The following is an 18,858-nucleotide window of genomic DNA, read 5'->3' on the forward strand; positions in this document are numbered from 1 at the left end:
CAGAGGCCTGAGAGGAGAGACGGCTGCCTACAAGACCCAGAGGCCTTTGCGCCGGAAAGGCTGCCGGAAGTAGCTGTGCGCTCACCGCGGGATTCTCTCAGGGGCTCCTCCCTCCGCCCTGATTGGGTGCTGGGCCTGCCCCGCCTTATAGTCTCAGGCTCCCGCGGGCTTGGGGCGGAGTCCGCGGGTAGAGGATGGGAGTTTAAGGCCCGGGATTGCTGGAGGGCAGGCGGACACAGTCTAGGGGCGGCACGGTGTCGACTTGCAACCCAGCTGAGAAGAGAGGCGCCACCTGGGAGGGTGAGAGCCGAGCCGGCCCATGCCCTAGGGGAAGGGATGGACGGGTCCTGGGCTGAGCAAAGAGAGTCCCTCCCAGTCCTGGGGAAAAGGCGTGGGACGGCGAAGGGAGGTGGAGAGCTGAAATCCTGCCCTGGGGGTGGGTGTCAGAACCGGTCTTGGTTTCTCGATAGTAGGGAAGGGTACGGGCTGGGGAAGACTCTACAAAGGCCACGGAGAGGTTGGGTCTCGATGAATTTCCCCAGACCCTTTGGATAAAGCATAAGATTTACACCTTGGGTTTCTGCTAGATCCGCCCTTTCTAACCAAGATCGGCTCCTCCCCTCGCCATCCCCAGTATGACGAATTTCTGGGACCTTCTTTCCTTAGGACCCCACCTTGTAACACCGCCGTGGTTGTTTGTCCTTTATTCGTCTTGGGTTGCCATTCGCTTCGCCGAGTGTGACACGGATACGCCCCTAGCATCCCCAAATATCCACACACAAAGTCCGGAAGGAAGAGCATTGAGGCTCTCAGTGGAAACTTCATTCTCACAGGAGTTACTTTCTGGGGCGTCACCTGCCACAGGATTCCTGGAACCCATTGGCCTGGGCGGAATCTGAGCCGGTGGAATCTGAGCTGACGTCATCCAGGGGCTCAAAGCAATTGCTTTGTTGGAAAAGAATAGATTAGCTTGGATTTGTCTTCCTCTGTTGGCAGCTGCCTAGCCTTTAGTGAGCTCCTTTTCTCTGATCCTGGGGAAATTGGGCTAGACACAAAATACATAGGGAATTTGTTAAAACCTGTTAAGGAGTGGATTTATTCCTTTGGGGTGGGCAGAGGAAGGTTAGGTGACCTCACACTATTCAAGTTTACTTACTGATTGAGCAATCTGCTGGTGGGGGCTCATCTCATACGTACATGACAAGCCACCAAAGGAATTCAGTATTTCATACAGCACCTGCCCTGGGCCTTCCTCGGACATTCCTCCCAGGGACCTACCTAAATCTTTTCGGGGACAATTTCAGTCTAACAAACTGACAAATACTTTTAAATGTGCATAGCATTGTGCTAAGCACTGTTTGGAGAGTGGAGCAGTAAACGTGGGAAAACCAGTGCACTTCTGGGTTACACTTAAAAGAGATAACGAGGTAAACTTCTGCAAGTTGTGATGATGAAATGAGGTCCTTTCGCTTTTTTTTTAATTTCATTACCAGCACTGCAGTCCAAGCCTTTATCATCTCTTACCTAGACTACTGCTTCCTCCAGTCTTCCCACTTGGTCTCTTGTACCCTTGTGGTCCATTCTCTACACAGTAGCCAGAGTGATCTCAGATCATATCACTCCCCTGCTCTAAACCCTACAATCGATTCCCATCGCAATTAGTATAAAATCCAAACTCTTCAATATGATCCGGCCCTTGCCTTCCCTGAGTTTACATCCAGCCAACTTCCCCCTTCTTTCTATGCACCAGCCATCTTGGCCTTATTTCTGTTCCTAAAATTTGTGTCTGACTGAGGAACTTTGCACTTACTCTTCCATCTGTCTGGAATGCTCTTAGAGCTCAGCTGGAAAGTCACCTTCCCAAAGAGGCTTTCCCTGGCTCCCCATCTAAAATAGTACCTCTTCCTAGTCACTCTCTGTTTTATTATCTTTATTATTACATTTCTCACCTTCTGGAATTGCCTGCTTATTTATTCATTTTCTTGTTTGTTGTCTTCCCACTAGAATGTAAGCTGCACGAGGCTGACTTGTTTGTTCTCTTCTGTATCCCCAGTACCTGGCACAAAGCCAGGGGCATGATAAATGCTAACGCTTATTGTTTTTTTTCTTGTTAACTGACATTATCATGCTTCTTTGAACTCCTTGAAGTCAAGGACAATATCTTTTCATCTCTTTATCCCTCCTGCTTAACTTGGTAGGTACGCAACATTGTTTTATTGACAAATGAATTAAATGAGCTGATATATATTAAATGCCTAGAATAGTACCTGGAACATAATAAACATGCAAAGAATGTTTGCTTTTTGTTTTCGTTCAGTGAATGAATTTTAGCGATTCTTTAGAAAGCCAAAACACATATAGAATTAGATCATAAGGGGTGATCTGGCTTTGCCCTTCTCTGCTTTGCTTGCTTCTCCCTCCTGTGAACTCCCGTCAGTGTTTCAGTTTCCAAATCACCTAATTGTTTTTAAATTTATCATCTGGTCTTTTTTGGCCCTTTCTCCCCATTCTTGTTGGGCAGGAAGAGAGAAGGAGATAAGGCTGGACCTGTTCTCAGGAAAAAGAAGCAAAAATAGCCATCCTGTAGTTGTTCTATCCTGAAAAATGGTGACAATTTCAGGAACTTGGGATAGGGCTGATGCCAAAAAAGGTGAAGGTCAGGAAACCTTGGGGGGAGCTAGGGTAACCTCTGCCAGGAATACTGGCCGGCTTACTCCAGCCTGGCTCAATCCATGTTCTCCTGAAGCTGCTGTTACTTGCCTTCCTGAAACCAGACTCTGGATGGTGCTCAAAGGAAGCACTGGTGCAGGCTGCTCCTGAGCCTAGAATCGTTAGAAAGGAAGTGTATCCTGTTCCTCAGACTCCTGGGAAACTCCTAGGCTGGCTGGATTCCCAGTAGGTTTGGCCGGAAATCTTGGATCCTGGGAACACTGAGAAGAAAACAACTGGAATCTGACTGGTGGATCCCCAGGGTGAGGACTTCTGCTCTGCCCAGTCTGTTCCTGGAGCTGTCTTTGATTAGCTCCAAGAGTTTACTTGGCCTCCTTGCCACCCAGAGCTGGGCCAAGTCTCAGGGAGACTGGTGAGGTGACCAGCATCGGGTTCTGGGAGACTGTGCTCCCAGACCTGGTTCCTGGTACCATGAAGAACAGCAGGAATGTCTTTTTTGCCATTGCCTAGGGCTTTAGCCTCGCCAGGGAGACTTGGGCTCATAAGGAGAGAATGACTGGATGGTCAGTGTTTCTCTTCCTGTTGCCTCCTGGCTGAGGGCTCTCCTCTGCTGACTCCTGTCTTCTCTCCCATCTCCTGCTCACAGCGCTGAGAGTGTGAGGCTCTGGCCTCCACTGGCCACTCACTCGTGACCCTTCCACCACGGCGGGGCCTTCCAAGCCAACCTCCTGCCGTGTGGTGATCTACCTGCAGCGGGAGATGTCGGGGGATACCTGTCTGTGCCCAGCGTCAGGGGCCAAGCCCAAGCTAAGCGGCTTCAAGGGAGGAGGCTTGGGCAACAAATACGTCCAGCTCAATGTGGGTGGTTCCCTGTACTACACCACCGTGCGGGCGCTAACCCGGCATGACACCATGCTCAAGGCCATGTTCAGTGGGCGCATGGAGGTGCTGACCGACAAAGAAGGTGAGGTGCTGGGGCTTGTTGGGTGGGGTGGGGAAGGAAGGAGAAGTTCCTGAGGAAGTGATTTCAGGGCGTGGCTCAAGCCTGGCAGATCTGGAATCTAGATTCATTTTTCCTGTTCACCTAGTGCAGGACTCCTTCACCTGGAGTTCTTAGTAGAGCTTCAGAATTCTTTGAAGTTATACATAGAATGTTGTGTATTTACATATTTTCCAGGGAGAAGATCCATACTTTTAAAATATTCACATAGGACTAGATTCTCAAAAGAGCCATTGCCATAGTGCCTGGGCAGCGGGCCAAAGGCGAGCAGGGCCAGGTGTTTCTGTGTTGCTGGGAGGTGGGCCTGAGCACTCCTGAGCTTAGACAAACTCTGTGGGCCTCCGCAGAGCCTGGAGGGCCTGTGTCTCCCACGGTATGTGCCAGTTCTTGGCTTCAGGGAGGAGGGGTGAAAAGCAACCATGGACTTAACAGCTGGAGGTTCTGTTCCCACTCCCGTTACCCAGTGCTTTGGGCTCTGTGCCCCTTATCACCTGCCACCAGGCTCGTCAGGTGGCCTTTGCCTGCTACCTGCTCTGAGGTACCTGGAGGCAAACAGTAACCCTCTGGGGCCTGTCTGAATCCCTAGGCTGGATCCTCATAGACCGATGTGGAAAGCACTTTGGCACCATTTTGAATTACCTCCGAGATGACACCATCATCCTCCCTCAAAACCGGCAAGAAATCAAGGAACTGATGGCTGAAGCAAAATATTACCTCATTCAGGGGCTGGTGAACATGTGCCAGACTGCCCTGCAGGTACGGAGGCAGAGTCAGCCAGGTTGATGAGGTCGGGATGGGCCCCCTCCTTCAGGGAGGTAGGGTCCAGTTCCTGGAAGGCTACGTGTCAGTACGATTGATGAGTCCAAACCTAGTTAGACACACCAGCTGTTGCCCAGGCCAAGCAAGCTGGCAGCCGGTCGTTTTATAAGGTGACGGACTCAGGCGGTGTGAGTAGACCGTGCTTCTAGTTTATCTGCCTTGATATCTGGATTTTAGGCTTCTGGGAATGGGGGTCTCCTTGCCAGCTGGCAGTTCTATTGCCAGGGGCCTCCTGTCTCTACCTGATGCCTCCTCAACAAGTAGGGGGTGGCCATGGCAGAGGGGCTCTGACGGCTCCTGGGGAAAGCCTGGCTAAGCCTGGCAAACAGAAGATCTCGAAAAAAGATTCTTGGCTGTGTGTCACCCAGGACAAGAAGGACTCCTACCAGCCTGTGTGCAACGTCCCCGTCATCACATCCCTGAAGGAAGAGGAGAGGCTCATCGAATCCTCCACCAAGGTACTGGGACTTCCGAGGGATCGCCGAAGGCCGCGGGCTGGGGGTGTCGGGCCGTTGGCCTTCATGCTCTCTTCCCTCACAGCCCGTGGTGAAGCTGCTATATAACAGAAGCAACAACAAGTATTCCTACACCAGGTAGGGGGGGGCACCTGATGAGGGGTGGGGTCCACTGCCCAGGGAAGGGCCACAGAAGCAGCGGGGAGGGCTGAGCAGACAGAAATCGGGCAGCAGACCCAAGGGAGGCCACCTGCACGCCTGGCACAGTTGGCGTGCGTCTGGGTCTCAGGAAGAGAACATAGTAGGAGGGATATCAGAGCCGAGGCATTTGGAACTCAATGCGGGGCCCTGGCTGGGATGTAGATGGGACTGAACATGTAACAGCCTCTTAACGTGTGTCATGTCAGGCAGTGGGCCAGGTGTTTTCCCTGCATTCTCTATGGGCTGGAGGAAGGCTGGGAAGCCAAGGGGCTGGGACTCCTCCTCAGGCAGCCCTCGCTCTTCATAGCTGGGCCAGTGTCCCCCTTGTCCCCCAGTGGCCTCTCAACAGGCCATAGTTAAGTATATGCAGGAGGCTGCAGGCTCGGAGACCCAAACCCTCTCAGGGACTCCCCGTGGGCAGACATATTGCCAGCGTCACACCCCACAGCCAGGGAAGGGGGTCCTCCTGCTGAGATGGCAGCGAGCCTCCATCCTTACAGCCTGGTAAGAGGAGACCTCCCTCCCTCAGTCCTCTCTGCTTTAACTTAAAACCAACTCACCTCCTTTTCCTCACAGGCCCCCAAACCCGAAGGGGGCCCCATGACCCTTTCTCTCGCTGTCCCTCTGGCATCTTGACTCTTCCTCCTTTCATGAGCACGACAGCGGAGGGGAGGAGAGATCCCGGCCAGCACCCGCCCCTGTGCTGGGACCTCCCTCACTCCCAGGCCCCCGGGCCCTCACTGGTTTTTCAGCAACTCCGATGACCACCTGCTGAAAAACATCGAGCTGTTCGACAAGCTCTCCCTGCGCTTCAACGGCCGTGTGCTCTTCATCAAGGATGTCATCGGCGACGAGATCTGCTGCTGGTCCTTCTACGGGCAGGGTCGGAAGCTGGCAGAGGTGTGCTGCACGTCCATCGTGTACGCCACCGAGAAGAAGCAGACCAAGGTATGGGGCTTCTGCCGCGTGAGCGGGGCTGAACCTTTTGCCACCGGGCATACATTTTGCTGTCTTTCCCAAACTTGCCGTGATGGTGCTGCTCAAGGACAAAAGCCAATACGTGGGGTTTAGGGAATGGTATAGAACTCTGCTTTGGTCAGCTGAGAGGCAGGGCTGTTGACCAGCAGGGAACAGCCTGATGCCATGGGAAGGACCGGGTCTTTGGAGTTGGCCCAAGTCCGATCTGAATTCTGGTCCCACCATTTATCAGTTTTCTGATGTTGGATAAGCCATGTAAACCATCTGGACCTCAGTTTCCTCATTAGAAATCTGAGAATAAGAGTGTGAATTTAACAGAGCTGTTATGAAAATGAGACAGTTCTTAGGAGAAGCAGTGCAGGTTAGTAGAAATAGCTGTTCAGATCTCCTCTGGCCCCCGCTGGTTGGGTGTTTCTGGTCAACCAGCTTAGCCTCTGCAGTGACAACGCAATGCCAGGCACGTGTAAGGGATTTGATAGGAGACAGCTAACTCTCTTTGCCCCGGCTGCAAGTAGATGGTGCCTCCCTGGAGAATAGCTGTGCACCCGCACCCCGCCGCCAGTGTGTTTTGGAGACGGCAGAGCATTGCTGGGGTGGAAGGGCAGCTCATCTCGGGGAGAGCTGTGTGCACGTGAAGGCCTCAGAGCAGCCAAGCTTTTACTTTTCGTTTACTGTGCGTCAGGCTCTCTGCTAAGCATTTGGCATCTTTCATGTAATGTTCACAACAACTCACTGAGGTAGATGTTAACATGTGGAAACTGAGGCACAGCAAGGTTAAGTCCAAGGCCCCACAGCTAATAAGTGGGGGAGCTGTATTTGTACCTAGGCCTGACCACAGAGCCAAGGCCATAACCTCTACACACATTAGTCCATTGGTCTGGGATTGGGTGAGGCAGGGGGAGGGTGCTAGCGTTCCGCGTCTCTGTGTCCGTAGAGTCCGTCTTCTCACGCCTCCTTCAGAAGAAGACCCCCGCCCTCCCTCTTGAGACAGAAAGTCATGTCTCTTGAGAGAGTTCTGGAGGCCTTACGGAGTCAGCACAGGGCCAGGGGCCCTGACATGCTGCTCCCTCTTTGGAGTAAAGCCTCATTCGGTCCTCTGGTCCCCCTTGCCCCAGGTGGAATTCCCAGAGGCCCGAATCTATGAGGAGACACTCAACGTTCTACTCTACGAGACCCCCCGAGTCCCTGACAACTCCCTATTGGAGGCCACAAGCCGGAACCGCAGCCAGGCGTCCCCCAGTGAAGACGAGGAAACCTTTGAACTGCGGGACCGTGTCCGCCGCATCCACGTCAAGCGCTATAGCACTTATGATGACCGGCAGCTCGGCCACCAGTCTGCCCATCGCGACTGACAAGACCCTCCCGGAGTCAGGGCACGAGATACCCTGTCTCCTCTCTTGTGGAACCCCGCCCCATTGGCCACCCCACGCTGCTGCTGGCTTGGGTCTCTGCTCCAGCACCCAGAGGCATGACAGGCCCTGCCTGGGAGGTCAGAGGGCCTGAGCAGGGGAGGGACTGCGTTTCTTTTCCTAGCTCCCTGAGCACTTCAGGATGACTGAGTCCCAGCCCCTTTGCTCAGCATCTCCCTTTCTGCCACAGGGAGCCGCTGCTGCCCCTGGGCTGAATGGACTGACCTGCCCACCCCCCTGCCAAGAGCATTCCCCGTGGCCCTTCGCTGAGCACCCCTTTGCTCTGCTGAAGGGCTACTTTAGGCCTCAGGGGAGGCCCATGGGGAATGGGTTCACTCTGTGGGGAAGGTGGCTTCTGGTGCTGTGGAGGCCCAATTTCTTACCGAAGGTGGGGCTTCTTTTTTCCTAAGGTGTTTAAGCACAGGCTTAATGAGTTTGGTTTTTAAAAAATAATCTAGGAAATGACTAGTTTTAAGTCTAATAATGAGGAGACTGGGTATTTCTGCTCCAGGGTTCCAAGACCCTGGGTAAAACAGAACCCTCGGCCCTTTTGATGCCTTTGGGATCTGTTTCTGTAAAGCACTTTGTACTTTTATTCAGGAGATTTGTATTCTGCCCTGACCCACGTCATCCTTCTCTGATCCTAACCCCCTTTTCCCTGTAGAATCAATCTGAGGGAGGGGAAAGAAGCAATAAAAAAAAAAAACTGACCATCTTTGGCTTTGCCAAACTGGCCAAGCAGCTGGCCCAGAGAGCACTGAGGGGGTAAGGATGTGTGAGTTAGGACCTATGGTCCTCATAACACCCCTGTAAGAAAGGATACTTTGCCCCTACATCTTAGGGTCACGTGCTGACTTCTAGAGTCTTCCATGATTGGTCTTTGATTCTCTTGCCCTTGGCTCCAAGGCATGCTGTCCTCACTCTAAACCCAAAGAGCCATCATGCGGGCCGGGAGCTGCTTGCAGCCAGGAGCATGAGCTGCAGCAGGAAGGCTGCGGAGCCCGCGGGCACCACACCTGCCTGCCATCAACTGAGGACAGCAAGCGCAGAGCCCCACGTTCATGGAGGCCCTGTGCAGAGGCGGCTGTGCTTGGCCATACATCTCCCTGCCCTGCATCCATGCTATTGGTTTTGTGTCCTGGCTGCGGAATGGTGGTTCTGCCCAGTGGTGAGTCCCTGAACACAGGATAATGTGAGTAGCCTAAGAGCCTTGAAAGGTTTCTTCATTTTTATTGTTGGGTACTTGGCTGTGGAGATGCAAGCACTGGCTCTTGGGCAAGGGTGCAGGTTCCTCTTCAGGGCTTTGGTATTCATTCCCTTCTGCTTGGCTTGGCCCTTAGGAGGCTGCTTATCCGAATTCTTTTCCAAAAGAATGCTGCCAGTGAGGGAGCTGTTCAGCCAGCCTAACAAAGCAGCATAGCACTTGGCAGTACCCACTCCGTCAGGAAGGGACATAGCTTACCAAGTTCATGTCTCTTTACTCTTACTATAGCTAGGTGGCTCTTCACGGCTGACCCATGAGCCTATGGGCAAATGACAGGCCAGGGTTAGCAGACACTCACAAGGACCTGAAATGACATGGTGGGGCAGGGGAAAGGTGACTTTAATTAAGCGTTTTTCACTTGTCGCTGTCTTGAATGTATAAAGACTTCAGGTGAGGCACCTTGGTGATCAGCTACAAACGGTTCTTCCAGCCTTCACTGGAGTAACAAGATGAAGACAAATCCATTTCTTTGACCGGATTCTGGCTTTGGCTTTGTGGCTTTCCCACAGCGACTGGAATGCTTCTGCTTGAGGGCCCTGGTCTGTTTCCTCAGCTGCCTTCCTGAAGCCCTTTAATACTCAAAGTCCCAGCTCCCCACTGAGGCATTTTAATGCTTGTCCTTTGACCTCCCCAGCCCCTGTAGCCTCTCTTTACTGCTTTGACATTCAGATCCTCAGCTGTCTCAGTGGTGAGTAGTCTTTCTGGGACTCTGGGCACTTATGTTGTCCAATTGAAAATATCTCTTTGATCTTTAAATATTGAATACTAACATTGAACTCACTGAAGTAATCTTAGCTTTTAAAATCAGACTGTGGTGTAAGGGTTTGGGGTATTTTCTTTGAGTTTCCCAGCCCCACTTAGAAAGCAGCTCTGGGCTGTGTGAATTTTTCAACTCTGAGCAGCCCAGGGGAATGTAAACAAAAAGTGTGGATGAAGGTCAAACCTTCTTGTCAGTTTCTGAGACAACTGGAAGCCTGCTGTTAACTACATGGACCAGGATTAGGTTCTAATCACTCTGTTACCTGACCAAGTTCTGCTTAAAGGATGGCACAGGTCCTGACATGACAGAACTCCTTTATCATGTAACTACAATTCTTTGTTGCTCAACATAGGTGATAGAAAAATACACTAATTTCTAATAAAATTGTGTTACACTTCAGTGGTACAGAGCTGTGCTTACAGTGAGTATAGCTTGGTCAGCTCGCTGCTGTGGACATCATAATTGTATTTCTGTTCACCACCTGACCTTATTATGTTCTCACTGGGTCCTATGCCCCATTGCACTCAGTTGCCCTGCAGCCCAGGCTCCCCCTGGTGGAGGATTAAGGACACCACTAATAAGGGTTGGAACTGAAATTTAATATTAATTCAAGAAAACAACCTCTGTAACAATCACTACAGTAGTGGAGGAGCAGGAATCCTAAGAATCAGGGCAAAAATGCAGCACATTTTATCTCTGGCTCTTGGAGATCTGTGAGAAGCTCAGAAAGTAGACTGGCTTCATCACTGTCCATACCTAACGCTCCTTGGCTGAGTTTCTGCAGTTGTGATCTGGAGGCTTGACAGACCTGTGCTGGCAAGCCCATTGCTCCAGAAAACCTGACAGGCTTGCCTCACTTCTCCCCCAGGCCCACGGAGGCCAGAAATGCCAATAGTTGGCCAGCACAAAGAGCCGAGCCACTTTTTTGATCCTGACGCTGGCCTCCCGCTCTGCACTTGGCAGAGGGTAAAGGGAACAAGAGTCCAGTCCAGCCCCCACCTCACTGGCTGAGTGACCTGGGAGACATCGGCCAACCCCCAGACTCAGGAAAGAGACAGATACTCTAGCTGAAGGGGCAGCTTCCTGGAAGGGCAGTAAGGACAGCAACCAAGGGCCCCTGCCGGGTCAAAAAGGGAGCCTGAGACCCGGGGGGCAGAAATGGCAAGGGGGGCCAAGCGTGCACTGGTTTATTGACCAAACCTCACATTCTAAACAACTTGTGTGACAGGCTAGGAAACTCCTCCAGACCTATGGCAGCTGAACACAGAGTTCCTGATGGAAAGGTTTACTGGAACACAGCATAGGCAGGGCTTACGGGGAAGGCCACCCTTGGAGGAGTCCTACATGGGTCTTCTGGAGAAAAGTTATACTCCACCCGCCAAAATAAGAACCCCACAATCAAAAGGTGCAAACAATTAAGAGACCCACTGTGGCCCATGACAGAGTTCTGCAGCAATTGTGGGATGTGAGCTGTTCTTTGGGGTCCGAGCCTGGGTGCTTAGGGCCTCAGCTGGCCTACCAGTGAAGGCCTGAAGGTGGTGTCTTCTCATCTTTATTGCTTTCAAGGGAGAAGGGAGGGATCCGGACATCGAAGTGGGAACCATCAGGCCTCTCGAAGCGGAATGTGCCCCTGTGAGAGAAACTGGTTTAGAGGGAGTGAGGGTTGAAGCCTGTAGAGCCCTATGTCCTCAGCGCCATAACTGAGGCAGGATAAGACATGCCTGGGCTCTCTTCTGCCTGGCTCATGCCAGGACAACATTGATCAGAGACCCAAGAGCCTATCCTGGCCCTACGTGAGAAGAAGAAATGAAGCTCTCCTGAATCTGGCCCTTAGATACACCCTGCATAAGCTACCCAACTATACTTTCAGGTTAAGGAGTGAAACACCAGGGAAAAAAACCCAACTACGTGGGCAACTCAGTGCAGCATCAAAGTCACCAGACCTCTTTGACCTAAGTCCTCGTTCTACAAAATCACAGGGAACTGGAAAACAGTCATAAATCAGACAAGACCCACACAGCAATGAACAGCAGATAAGGCTCCACCTCAGGACTTCACTTGGTCCAGAGTTAACTGCAAGCTACAAGCTCTCACTTTTTCTGACCCGCAGTGTCCGTGGACTTGAGCTGCCCCTGCCCCAGCATATGCTTACTCACCACATGTGCCCACTGGAAGCTTGCAGGGAGACGTGGCTGCTGTACTGGAATGCGGGCTGCTCCTTGGATAACACTGGTTCCTGTGAGGGTTCAGGCAAATAGGTCAGGCCAGACAAGCTCCCTGTACCCCAGGGCCACATGCTGACTGCCAGTCCGGGCTGGATGCCCCCTCATGCCTCCCACCATAACGGCCGACCAGCACCTTCCACAGCACAGCCATTGCCCTGGGCCTTTTATTCTGACCCTGGGAAAGATAATCTCAGGCTGAATGGCTGAGGTTACAGGCAAAGATGCTAAGCCCAGGATCTACTCTGTAAATACCCTGTCCAGCACCCATTCACCAAGCACCTAAGTGCCAGGAGCCACACTGTGCTCAGCAAACTTCTGCTAACTTAAGTCTGCTGGTAATCATAAGGTAACAGGTGTGATCCTAAGAAACGGAGATTTGGGTTAACTTGCCCAAAGTTATGCAGTAAATAAACAACACAGTGGGCATTTGAAAACAGACTAACCCCACAGCCCTGTTCTTTCCACCCCACGCTGCTTCCCCAGCTCCCTGCTAACATGGATGAATGCCTGTTGAATGTGGTCCTCTCATGACTTTATTTCTCTGGAGACTGGATAGGGTAACGCAGGAATTGCAAAATCAGATCTCTTCAAGGACCAGCAGAGGCTGAACACGTGTAAAGAGGCAGAGGAAGGACGACCAGGAGCGGTGGCGGGTCCATGCCCCACCCAAGGGCATCCCAGTAGATTGTTTAATAGGCTGGCAACCACAAGCTTTGATGGAAGACTCACTTGGATTCAAACCCAGGCCCTGCCTCTACTAGCTACAGGACCATGGGCTAGTTAAACAACAGTCTCAGTCTCAGTCTCTTCATCTGTGAAATGCGTTATAAGAAAACCGATCTCACGGGTGAGGTTTCTCACCCCAAACAGCCCTAAGCTTTCACACACTAAGCCTCTGTCCCTAACCACAGAGGAGGAGGAAACCATGCACTAAGCTCCTAGGCCTGCTGGGCAGGACTAGAAACTGAGCATTATTGGCCCAAAGATGCTCACCCTGCCCACCACCCCTCGGCCCCGCACTGTCTCCAAGGTGCCGGATAGACTGAATATCCTCCAGTGTCGCTCCCGGAGCTGTACTACGTCATTGTCGAGGTTCTCCAAGCGGATGCAGTAACGCCACTGCAGGGGTAGGGGAGAGAGTTCACATCTGAGAAGGAATAGACCCTGGGCCAGCTCCCTTGGAATTCTAGGAGAGCACAGGGCAACAAAGACCAACACCGGCACTGCACCGTCTCACCTCCCGCCCCCAGAGGTAAACCTGCCCACCTCCCAACCTGTGCCCACAGGTACACCTCCTGAGCTCCCCTCCTCCCGAGGGAGACACTCACCCAGTAGACGTGGGAATTCTGGGCTTCCTGGGGGAAAAAACACAAAGAATTTCAGGCCCAGAGGGCAGGAACAAGTCTATTCCAATCAACATCTCTCCAAGGGAGTGGATGTATTCCACGTACTTGCAAAGACAGAACAAAGCCACAGGTATCTGTGGGTTGATGATGTCTCAACTATGGCCAACAAGCCCAGAGGGAGGCAGCCTCCCTTGGGTCCATCCCTGGCGCCCTTCCTCTTCATTCCTATCAAGATCACGAACAGAGCTGGATGCCAACAAAAACCAGCCCTGGGGCTCTTCCCTTTCTCACCACCCTCCCTGTCTTCCCCCACATTACTGCTGGTCCAGGCTGCTGTCCTCCTCCTCGGCCTTTCCATATCCCAACCTTATTTCAATACTTGGAATGCTGTATGTTGGCCTCCCGCCACTACCATGAGCTCCTGAAAGGCAGGGGACAGGGTTTCATTTATATTTGTATCCCCAGGACCTAGCTTACGGCCAAGCAAGAAATAGCTCAATAAATGCATAAAAAGTGGGAAGATAAGCCTACACTGATTTAAACAAGTATGTGTATATTCTTCATAGACATGGCTCCCTTTGAGCCGGAAGAGAAGGAAGAGTCAGCCAGGAGGCCTCCTTCCTGGGATCTGAGAGTTTCCTTGCTCTAGATCTTGGTGTCAGCTGTTGCCAAGAGGCTGCTCAATCCCAATCAATACATGCAGCACTTGAAAGCAGAACCACAGGCACGTGGTTTAAATTTGGAACCCACACCCCCAGTCACTGGGGACACCACACAGAACCTGGGGGCCTAGCCCTGAGGGGAGGTCCCAGGCTGGGCACATACCCTCATGCCCATGTAGAAGGGGATGACGGTGACACGGATGTTCTCGGTTGTTTCCCGGTGGACATCGGAGAGCTCCAGCCAGGGGTGATTCTTCTCTTGCCAGGCCCGTAGCGTCTCCCGAGCCGCAAAAGGGGGTGCTGGGGCAAGAGATCGACTGGTTAGTCCAGGCCAGCGTCCAGGGCGTTACACCCTGCCCAACTGCTCCTCCTAGAAAACCCTTCCCAGTGGTGGCCCAAGTAAACAAGACACCCAAACGTGAGCAAGAGCACAGGCTGGAAGAACACACAAAACTGCCTACCAAGAATAAGCCCTGAGGAGGTATGTGACGTCAGAGGAAGAGAAATGGACTGGGAGTTAGGAGCCCTGGTTTTCAGACCTCACTCTGCCACTACCTAGCAACCTTGAGTCCCTTCTCATCATCCCTGAGTCTGTTTCCATATCTGTAAGGAGGAGATAATAGCCATCTACCTGACAGGTCTAATGGGAGATTAAATAAGATTGTAGAAATAGAGCTTTGAAATTGCTGCTGGGATATTCTCTTTGAAGAAAGGGCCCTCCCACTCCACCTTCCCTCTATGACAGAAGTTACCTTTTGTCTGGTCATATAGAAGAAATCTTTCAAAGAGCTCGTGCTGGATGGGAACCTGATCAGTGGAGGTGTAGGGGAGGATGTCTTCATGGCTGACATAATCCAGGCCTGGCAGAGAGACAGAGACAAAGAGACAGTGAAACTCACATAGGAGGCGGGGAGGAATGGGGCTGAAAAGAAACACAATTCCTGGCCTTATGGCAGGGTGGGACGACCCTGGCACCACTGCTCTCAGCGTCTATACTCCCTCCCAGCAGATTAAAGGACAGCAGAAAGGCCTCAGAATCCTCTCCCTGAGACACACCAGACCCCCCTCATTGACAGGCACCACTCAGATGCTCCTTACTCACCTGGGATGGCATAGAGGGCCCGGCTGTCATCATGGTTAGCCAAGAAAGTCACAGCTTCTGTCTGAGATCTCTGAGACTAAGGCAAGAAGCGAGTCAGGGATCTTCTCGGTCACTATCCAGTCCTGAGGACTTAGGGCCCAGTGCTGATCTGGGCCTGTTTGACCCCTCTCCTTCTTAGTCCCCATCACGGTTCAGGGCTTTCCCATGGAAAGGAACCCCAGGCGCAACCATCTTGCTTACTTACTATATGTGGACAGTCTCGGGCATCAATCAGCACCTGATAGTAAGTGTGAGTTTTGCCTTTCACCTCCTTCGAGCCGTGGCCGGCAGGGTTCTCTGCTCTATGGGGCAGGAGAAGCCCAAGATCAACCCCAGAGAAACGGAAGCAGTGCCTGCCCCAGCTCCCTACCACCCCCTCACCTCAACAGACCAGTGCCCAAGCTGAAGGAGCTTAGCACCAGCTGGGTAGCTGTGCAGCACACCCTGGCCCAGCATTCCTCAGTCAGGGGCAAGCAACAGAGTGTGGTGTAGAGTCATTATTTGTCTCACTCTCTGGATGCCTCTTAGAAAAAAAAAGGGCCAAGCTGAGAAAATCAAACTGCAGCCTTAGTCCCTGGAGCCCAGCGCACCCCACTCTTCTCACATCCCAGGGGCTGTCTGTGATCATTTAATGGAGCTGGGCCTTTTCTTTTTTAATGTACTCTAGTGATGATAAGAGATTAAGGGAAAGATTCTAACTGAACATCAAGAAATCAAGAAGCCTAGTCCCCCAGATGCCCTCTGGGGTACTTATAATGCAAATTGAGAATGCCTTGGGAGAGCATCTTGGGGAGACCTAAAGGGACCTCCTAGCTTAAGACTTTTGTCTCCATGGGTATTAGTGCCAAGGGAGTGTCCTGGGACCGCTCCTAAGGCCCAGAAGGATGCTGCCTTCAGTGCTGGGACCCCAATTATGTATGTCTGCCATGAGTCAGGCCTCCTCCTGAGGATACTGTGAGGCACAATGATAGGGAAACTTACTTTTCTGGAGCTACAGAAGCCACATCCCGGTCATACAGTCTGGCCTGCCAGGGAAACAGGACAACACCTCGGTAGCCAAAAACACTGTGAAGGAAAAGCTGGGAGAAAAGAGAGGCCTCAGTCAGTGTGCAGTCCAGCAGGTCCATCCAGGTGGGGCCCCGACCCCTAAGTGGCACAAGTGGTGGCAACTCCAGCACAAGGTCTTGCTACTCTTTCCCTTGAACTCTGTGATCCACCCAGACCAACTCTGGAACATGCTTACTGCCTCTTTACCTGCCTGACTTCTACTCATCCTTTTTTTTTTAAATTTATTTATTTTTGGCTGCATTGGGTCTTTGTGCTCGGGCTTTGGGAGCTACTCTTCATTGCGGTGCGTGGGCTTCTCATTGCGGTGGCTTCTCTTGTTGCGGAGCACAGGCTCTACAGCACAGGCTCAGTAGTTGTGGCACACAGGCTCAGTAGTTGTGGCTCACGGGCTCTAGAGCGCAGGATCAGTAGTTGTGGCACATGGGCTTAGTTGCTCTGCGGCATGTGGGATCTTCCCGAACGAGGGCTCAAACCCGTGTCCCCTGCATTGGCAGGCAGATTCTTAACCACTGCACCACCAGGGAAGCCCCTACTCATCCTTTAGGCCATAGCTGAGGTCTCTAGGAAGCCTTCCCTCACCTGCTCTCCAGTTAGCACACTGTACAGCCGTTGACCATTTGCATATTGTAATTCCTTTCTAGACTGTCAACTCCATGAAGGCATTGCTTTCTGATTTAACACCAATGCATAAAGCTTAGTCCATTGTAGGCATACGGGAAAAAAAAGTTGAATAAACAAAAAGTCCTCCTTACCTACAAGGGGCCTAAATCTATCTCAGTGGATCTGGCACAAAGCTGACACAGAAAAAGAGCCTCACACCCAGAGCTTACTTCACTGCAATCAGTTCAACTATGACAAAGCATCAGAAAGCAGGTTTGCTTTTCTGAAAGCTCCCTCCACTGGCTTCCTACCAGCCACTATGTTAGACGACTCTTCAGCAACAGGACTCTCTCCTCAATACAGTCCAAACCATCTCTGTCCACACTAACTTGGAAACAGAACCCAATGACACATGAAATGTACTCAAATCCAGGAAAACAGAAAACCCGTCTTAAAAAAAAAAAAAAAACTTGATTCGGGTCTGGCACCAAACACCAAGGCAGAAAACCATAACTTTCAGGCCTGTGACCAACTCTGACCCTTTCAGAAGCAGAGTACACAGTGAGAATGAAAGATGACGCAGCCCAGCACTCACCTGCCCAGTCTCATATTTTCCGTTCTGTTTTGGCACCTCAAACACACCAACTGTCTCCAAAACTTTGCCCTCTGGTCGGTTTCTGATTAGGAAGGAAAAGAACAAGCAACTGAACAGCTAAGAAGTGAAGGGTACTAATCCATCAGTAAAAGCTACTAGGATACTGAGGGGCCAGGGCAATGACAGCAGAGAAGGGTAGCAGCAGTGGGGCCAGCTGAAGCAGGTAAGGGTCCTGCTAAGCCACCACTCCACAGAGATTCTGCCTTTCCTCCTTTGAGGTCCAGCCACAGATGCCTCCATAAGATCTGACTGCTCCCAGATCACTTTCTTCTCTCTTGACTCTCAGCATTCCTCATATCATGCCCTCAGACCCTGCTTAATTGTATCCCTTGCCTCCATTCCTTCCCTGACCCACCCTCCTGAACTCCCACAGCATTTTAACTGCCCTTTCCACCTTGCATTTCAGTTATTTGTGTCCCTGTCTTATCTCCATTAGAGACTGCAAGTTCTTTGGGAGCAACGCCTGTGTCTGATTAGCCTGTGCTCCCTCAAAATCTAGTGTATAAACGGTGCTCAAAAAATACTTATTTTGTGTTATAATTCCATGTCCATCTCCCCCTCTAAACTGCAGTCCTCACCCCTGCACTACACCTAGTATTATTCTCTCAGTCTAGTTTTTGTTCAGATTTAATCAGTTTTTACAGGAGCCTTAAATTGGAAATAGCTATCATCTCTCTCCAGTGTCCGTGTCTAATCTCACCCACTAAAAGGTCAGCTCTTACAGTGGTCTCTCTGGACAGGGCTGCTCTTTCTAGGGGTCCTTCAAAGCACTGTTTTCTTACTATTTTGGAGATGTGAACTTTATGTTTCCTGCCACTTGATTCACCTGCCCCAATTTGATCTGCCTGGCCCATCCCTAGAGACACTGCTCACACCATCCCCATGGCCTCAAACCCCATTCCCCAAGTCACATAAAGAGAAAGTGTGTCCCCAAGGTCACATTGAAACCTGGGACCCACGCAGGGCGCAGATTCGGATCCTGTTTCCCACTTCTAGCATCTTTCTGTGGGAGGCCTTGGCCCAGTCACGGGCTGGGGGAAAGCCCTAGGACTTAATTAAAGGGCTGCCCACTAACAGCGGCGCTCGGATTCCCACATTCTGGGAAGTAAGATTCGCTCCGGGAGGGTTACTAGTTCCCCCTCAGAGCCAGCCCTGCACAACCCAGGGCTCTGGGCCGCGCTCCCTTGTCCGCTCCTGGCACGCGTCGCGGGCAGCGCAGTCGGCTCCCGGCCAGAACCCTCTCCCGGGTCGAACTCCAATCACCCCCAGCCGGCCGGGTTCCCTGGCCTCCCCTCTGGCCCGGGACACGCTCCCTGGGCTCCGGGCTCGGCCCCCGTGCTTCGTCCCTCACCGGGACGAGAGGTGCCTCCGCGTCGTCGTGGTCGCCACTGGTGGGAAGGTCCCAGCTCCACCCGCCGCACAGAGCGGCCTCGGCCCTCGGGCCCCGGTCAGCGACCGGGACCACCAGCGACTGCCCACGGTCAGGGCCCGCCGGGCCACACAGCCCGCCATGTCCCGCCCGAGTAGCCGCTGCGCTGCTGACACAGGGTTCGACCCGCCGCCGGGCGGCGTTCCGCCCCCGCCCCACACTGCCCTGCGCCGCTT

General features: G+C 52.2%; 2 protein-coding genes across 5 annotated transcripts; one reads left to right on the top strand and one right to left on the bottom strand.

Moving 5' to 3' along the window:
* The first annotated feature begins 34 nt into the window (after positions 1 to 34).
* Positions 35 to 9,961, top strand: TNFAIP1 (TNF alpha induced protein 1). 3 transcript variants are annotated; one of them, XM_027130388.1, is made up of 7 exons: positions 35 to 300; positions 3,317 to 3,634; positions 4,257 to 4,426; positions 4,858 to 4,947; positions 5,030 to 5,082; positions 5,898 to 6,093; positions 7,239 to 9,961. In XM_027130388.1, exons 2-7 carry the CDS (start codon positions 3,430 to 3,432, stop codon positions 7,473 to 7,475), a joined length of 951 nt encoding a protein of 316 aa, XP_026986189.1. In that variant the 5' UTR covers positions 35 to 300; positions 3,317 to 3,429; the 3' UTR covers positions 7,476 to 9,961. The 3 variants fall into 3 exon arrangements, with proteins under 3 accessions (XP_026986189.1, XP_026986191.1, XP_026986190.1); XM_027130390.1 differs by lacking the exon at positions 35 to 300 and adding an exon at positions 994 to 2,972; XM_027130389.1 differs by lacking the exon at positions 35 to 300 and having other exon boundaries at positions 994 to 3,634.
* On the bottom strand, positions 8,854 to 18,838 carry POLDIP2 (DNA polymerase delta interacting protein 2). Of its 2 annotated transcripts, XM_027130386.1 has the most exons (12): positions 18,605 to 18,815; positions 17,194 to 17,275; positions 15,912 to 16,009; positions 15,136 to 15,232; positions 14,892 to 14,967; positions 14,542 to 14,649; positions 13,953 to 14,089; positions 13,110 to 13,136; positions 12,775 to 12,900; positions 11,713 to 11,792; positions 11,076 to 11,186; positions 8,854 to 9,100 (listed from the first exon to the last, which is right to left on the bottom strand). In XM_027130386.1, the coding sequence occupies exons 1-12, from the start codon at positions 18,763 to 18,765 to the stop codon at positions 9,091 to 9,093; spliced, it is 1,113 nt and encodes a 370-aa protein (XP_026986187.1). In that variant the 5' UTR covers positions 18,766 to 18,815; the 3' UTR covers positions 8,854 to 9,090. The 2 variants fall into 2 exon arrangements, with proteins under 2 accessions (XP_026986187.1, XP_026986188.1); XM_027130387.1 differs by lacking the exon at positions 8,854 to 9,100 and having other exon boundaries at positions 10,135 to 11,186; positions 18,605 to 18,838.
* Between the last annotated feature and the right edge of the window lie 20 nt (positions 18,839 to 18,858).

This window comes from Aethalodelphis obliquidens, unplaced genomic scaffold (genome assembly GCF_003676395.1).
Source record: "Aethalodelphis obliquidens isolate GAN/ISIS:26980383/991018 unplaced genomic scaffold, ASM367639v1 scaffold38, whole genome shotgun sequence".
Classification (NCBI taxonomy): domain Eukaryota; kingdom Metazoa; phylum Chordata; class Mammalia; order Artiodactyla; family Delphinidae; genus Aethalodelphis; species Aethalodelphis obliquidens.

Excerpts from the sequence above, each read along its gene's own strand:
- POLDIP2 (XM_027130386.1), bottom strand. The coding sequence starts at position 18,765 with ATGGCGGGCTGTGTGGCCCGGCGGGCCCTGACCGTGGGCAGTCGCTGG. Across the intron at positions 17,276-18,604 it reads CGGAGGCACCTCTCGTCCCG|AAACCGACCAGAGGGCAAAG; the intron begins GTGAGGGACGAA and ends CTTCCTAATCAG. Across the intron at positions 14,650-14,891 it reads GGCCCTCTATGCCATCCCAG|GCCTGGATTATGTCAGCCAT; the intron begins GTGAGTAAGGAG and ends TCTCTCTGCCAG.
- TNFAIP1 (XM_027130388.1), top strand. The coding sequence starts at position 3,430 with ATGTCGGGGGATACCTGTCTGTGCCCAGCGTCAGGGGCCAAGCCCAAG. Across the intron at positions 4,427-4,857 it reads TGTGCCAGACTGCCCTGCAG|GACAAGAAGGACTCCTACCA; the intron begins GTACGGAGGCAG and ends TGTGTCACCCAG. Across the intron at positions 4,948-5,029 it reads TCATCGAATCCTCCACCAAG|CCCGTGGTGAAGCTGCTATA; the intron begins GTACTGGGACTT and ends CTTCCCTCACAG.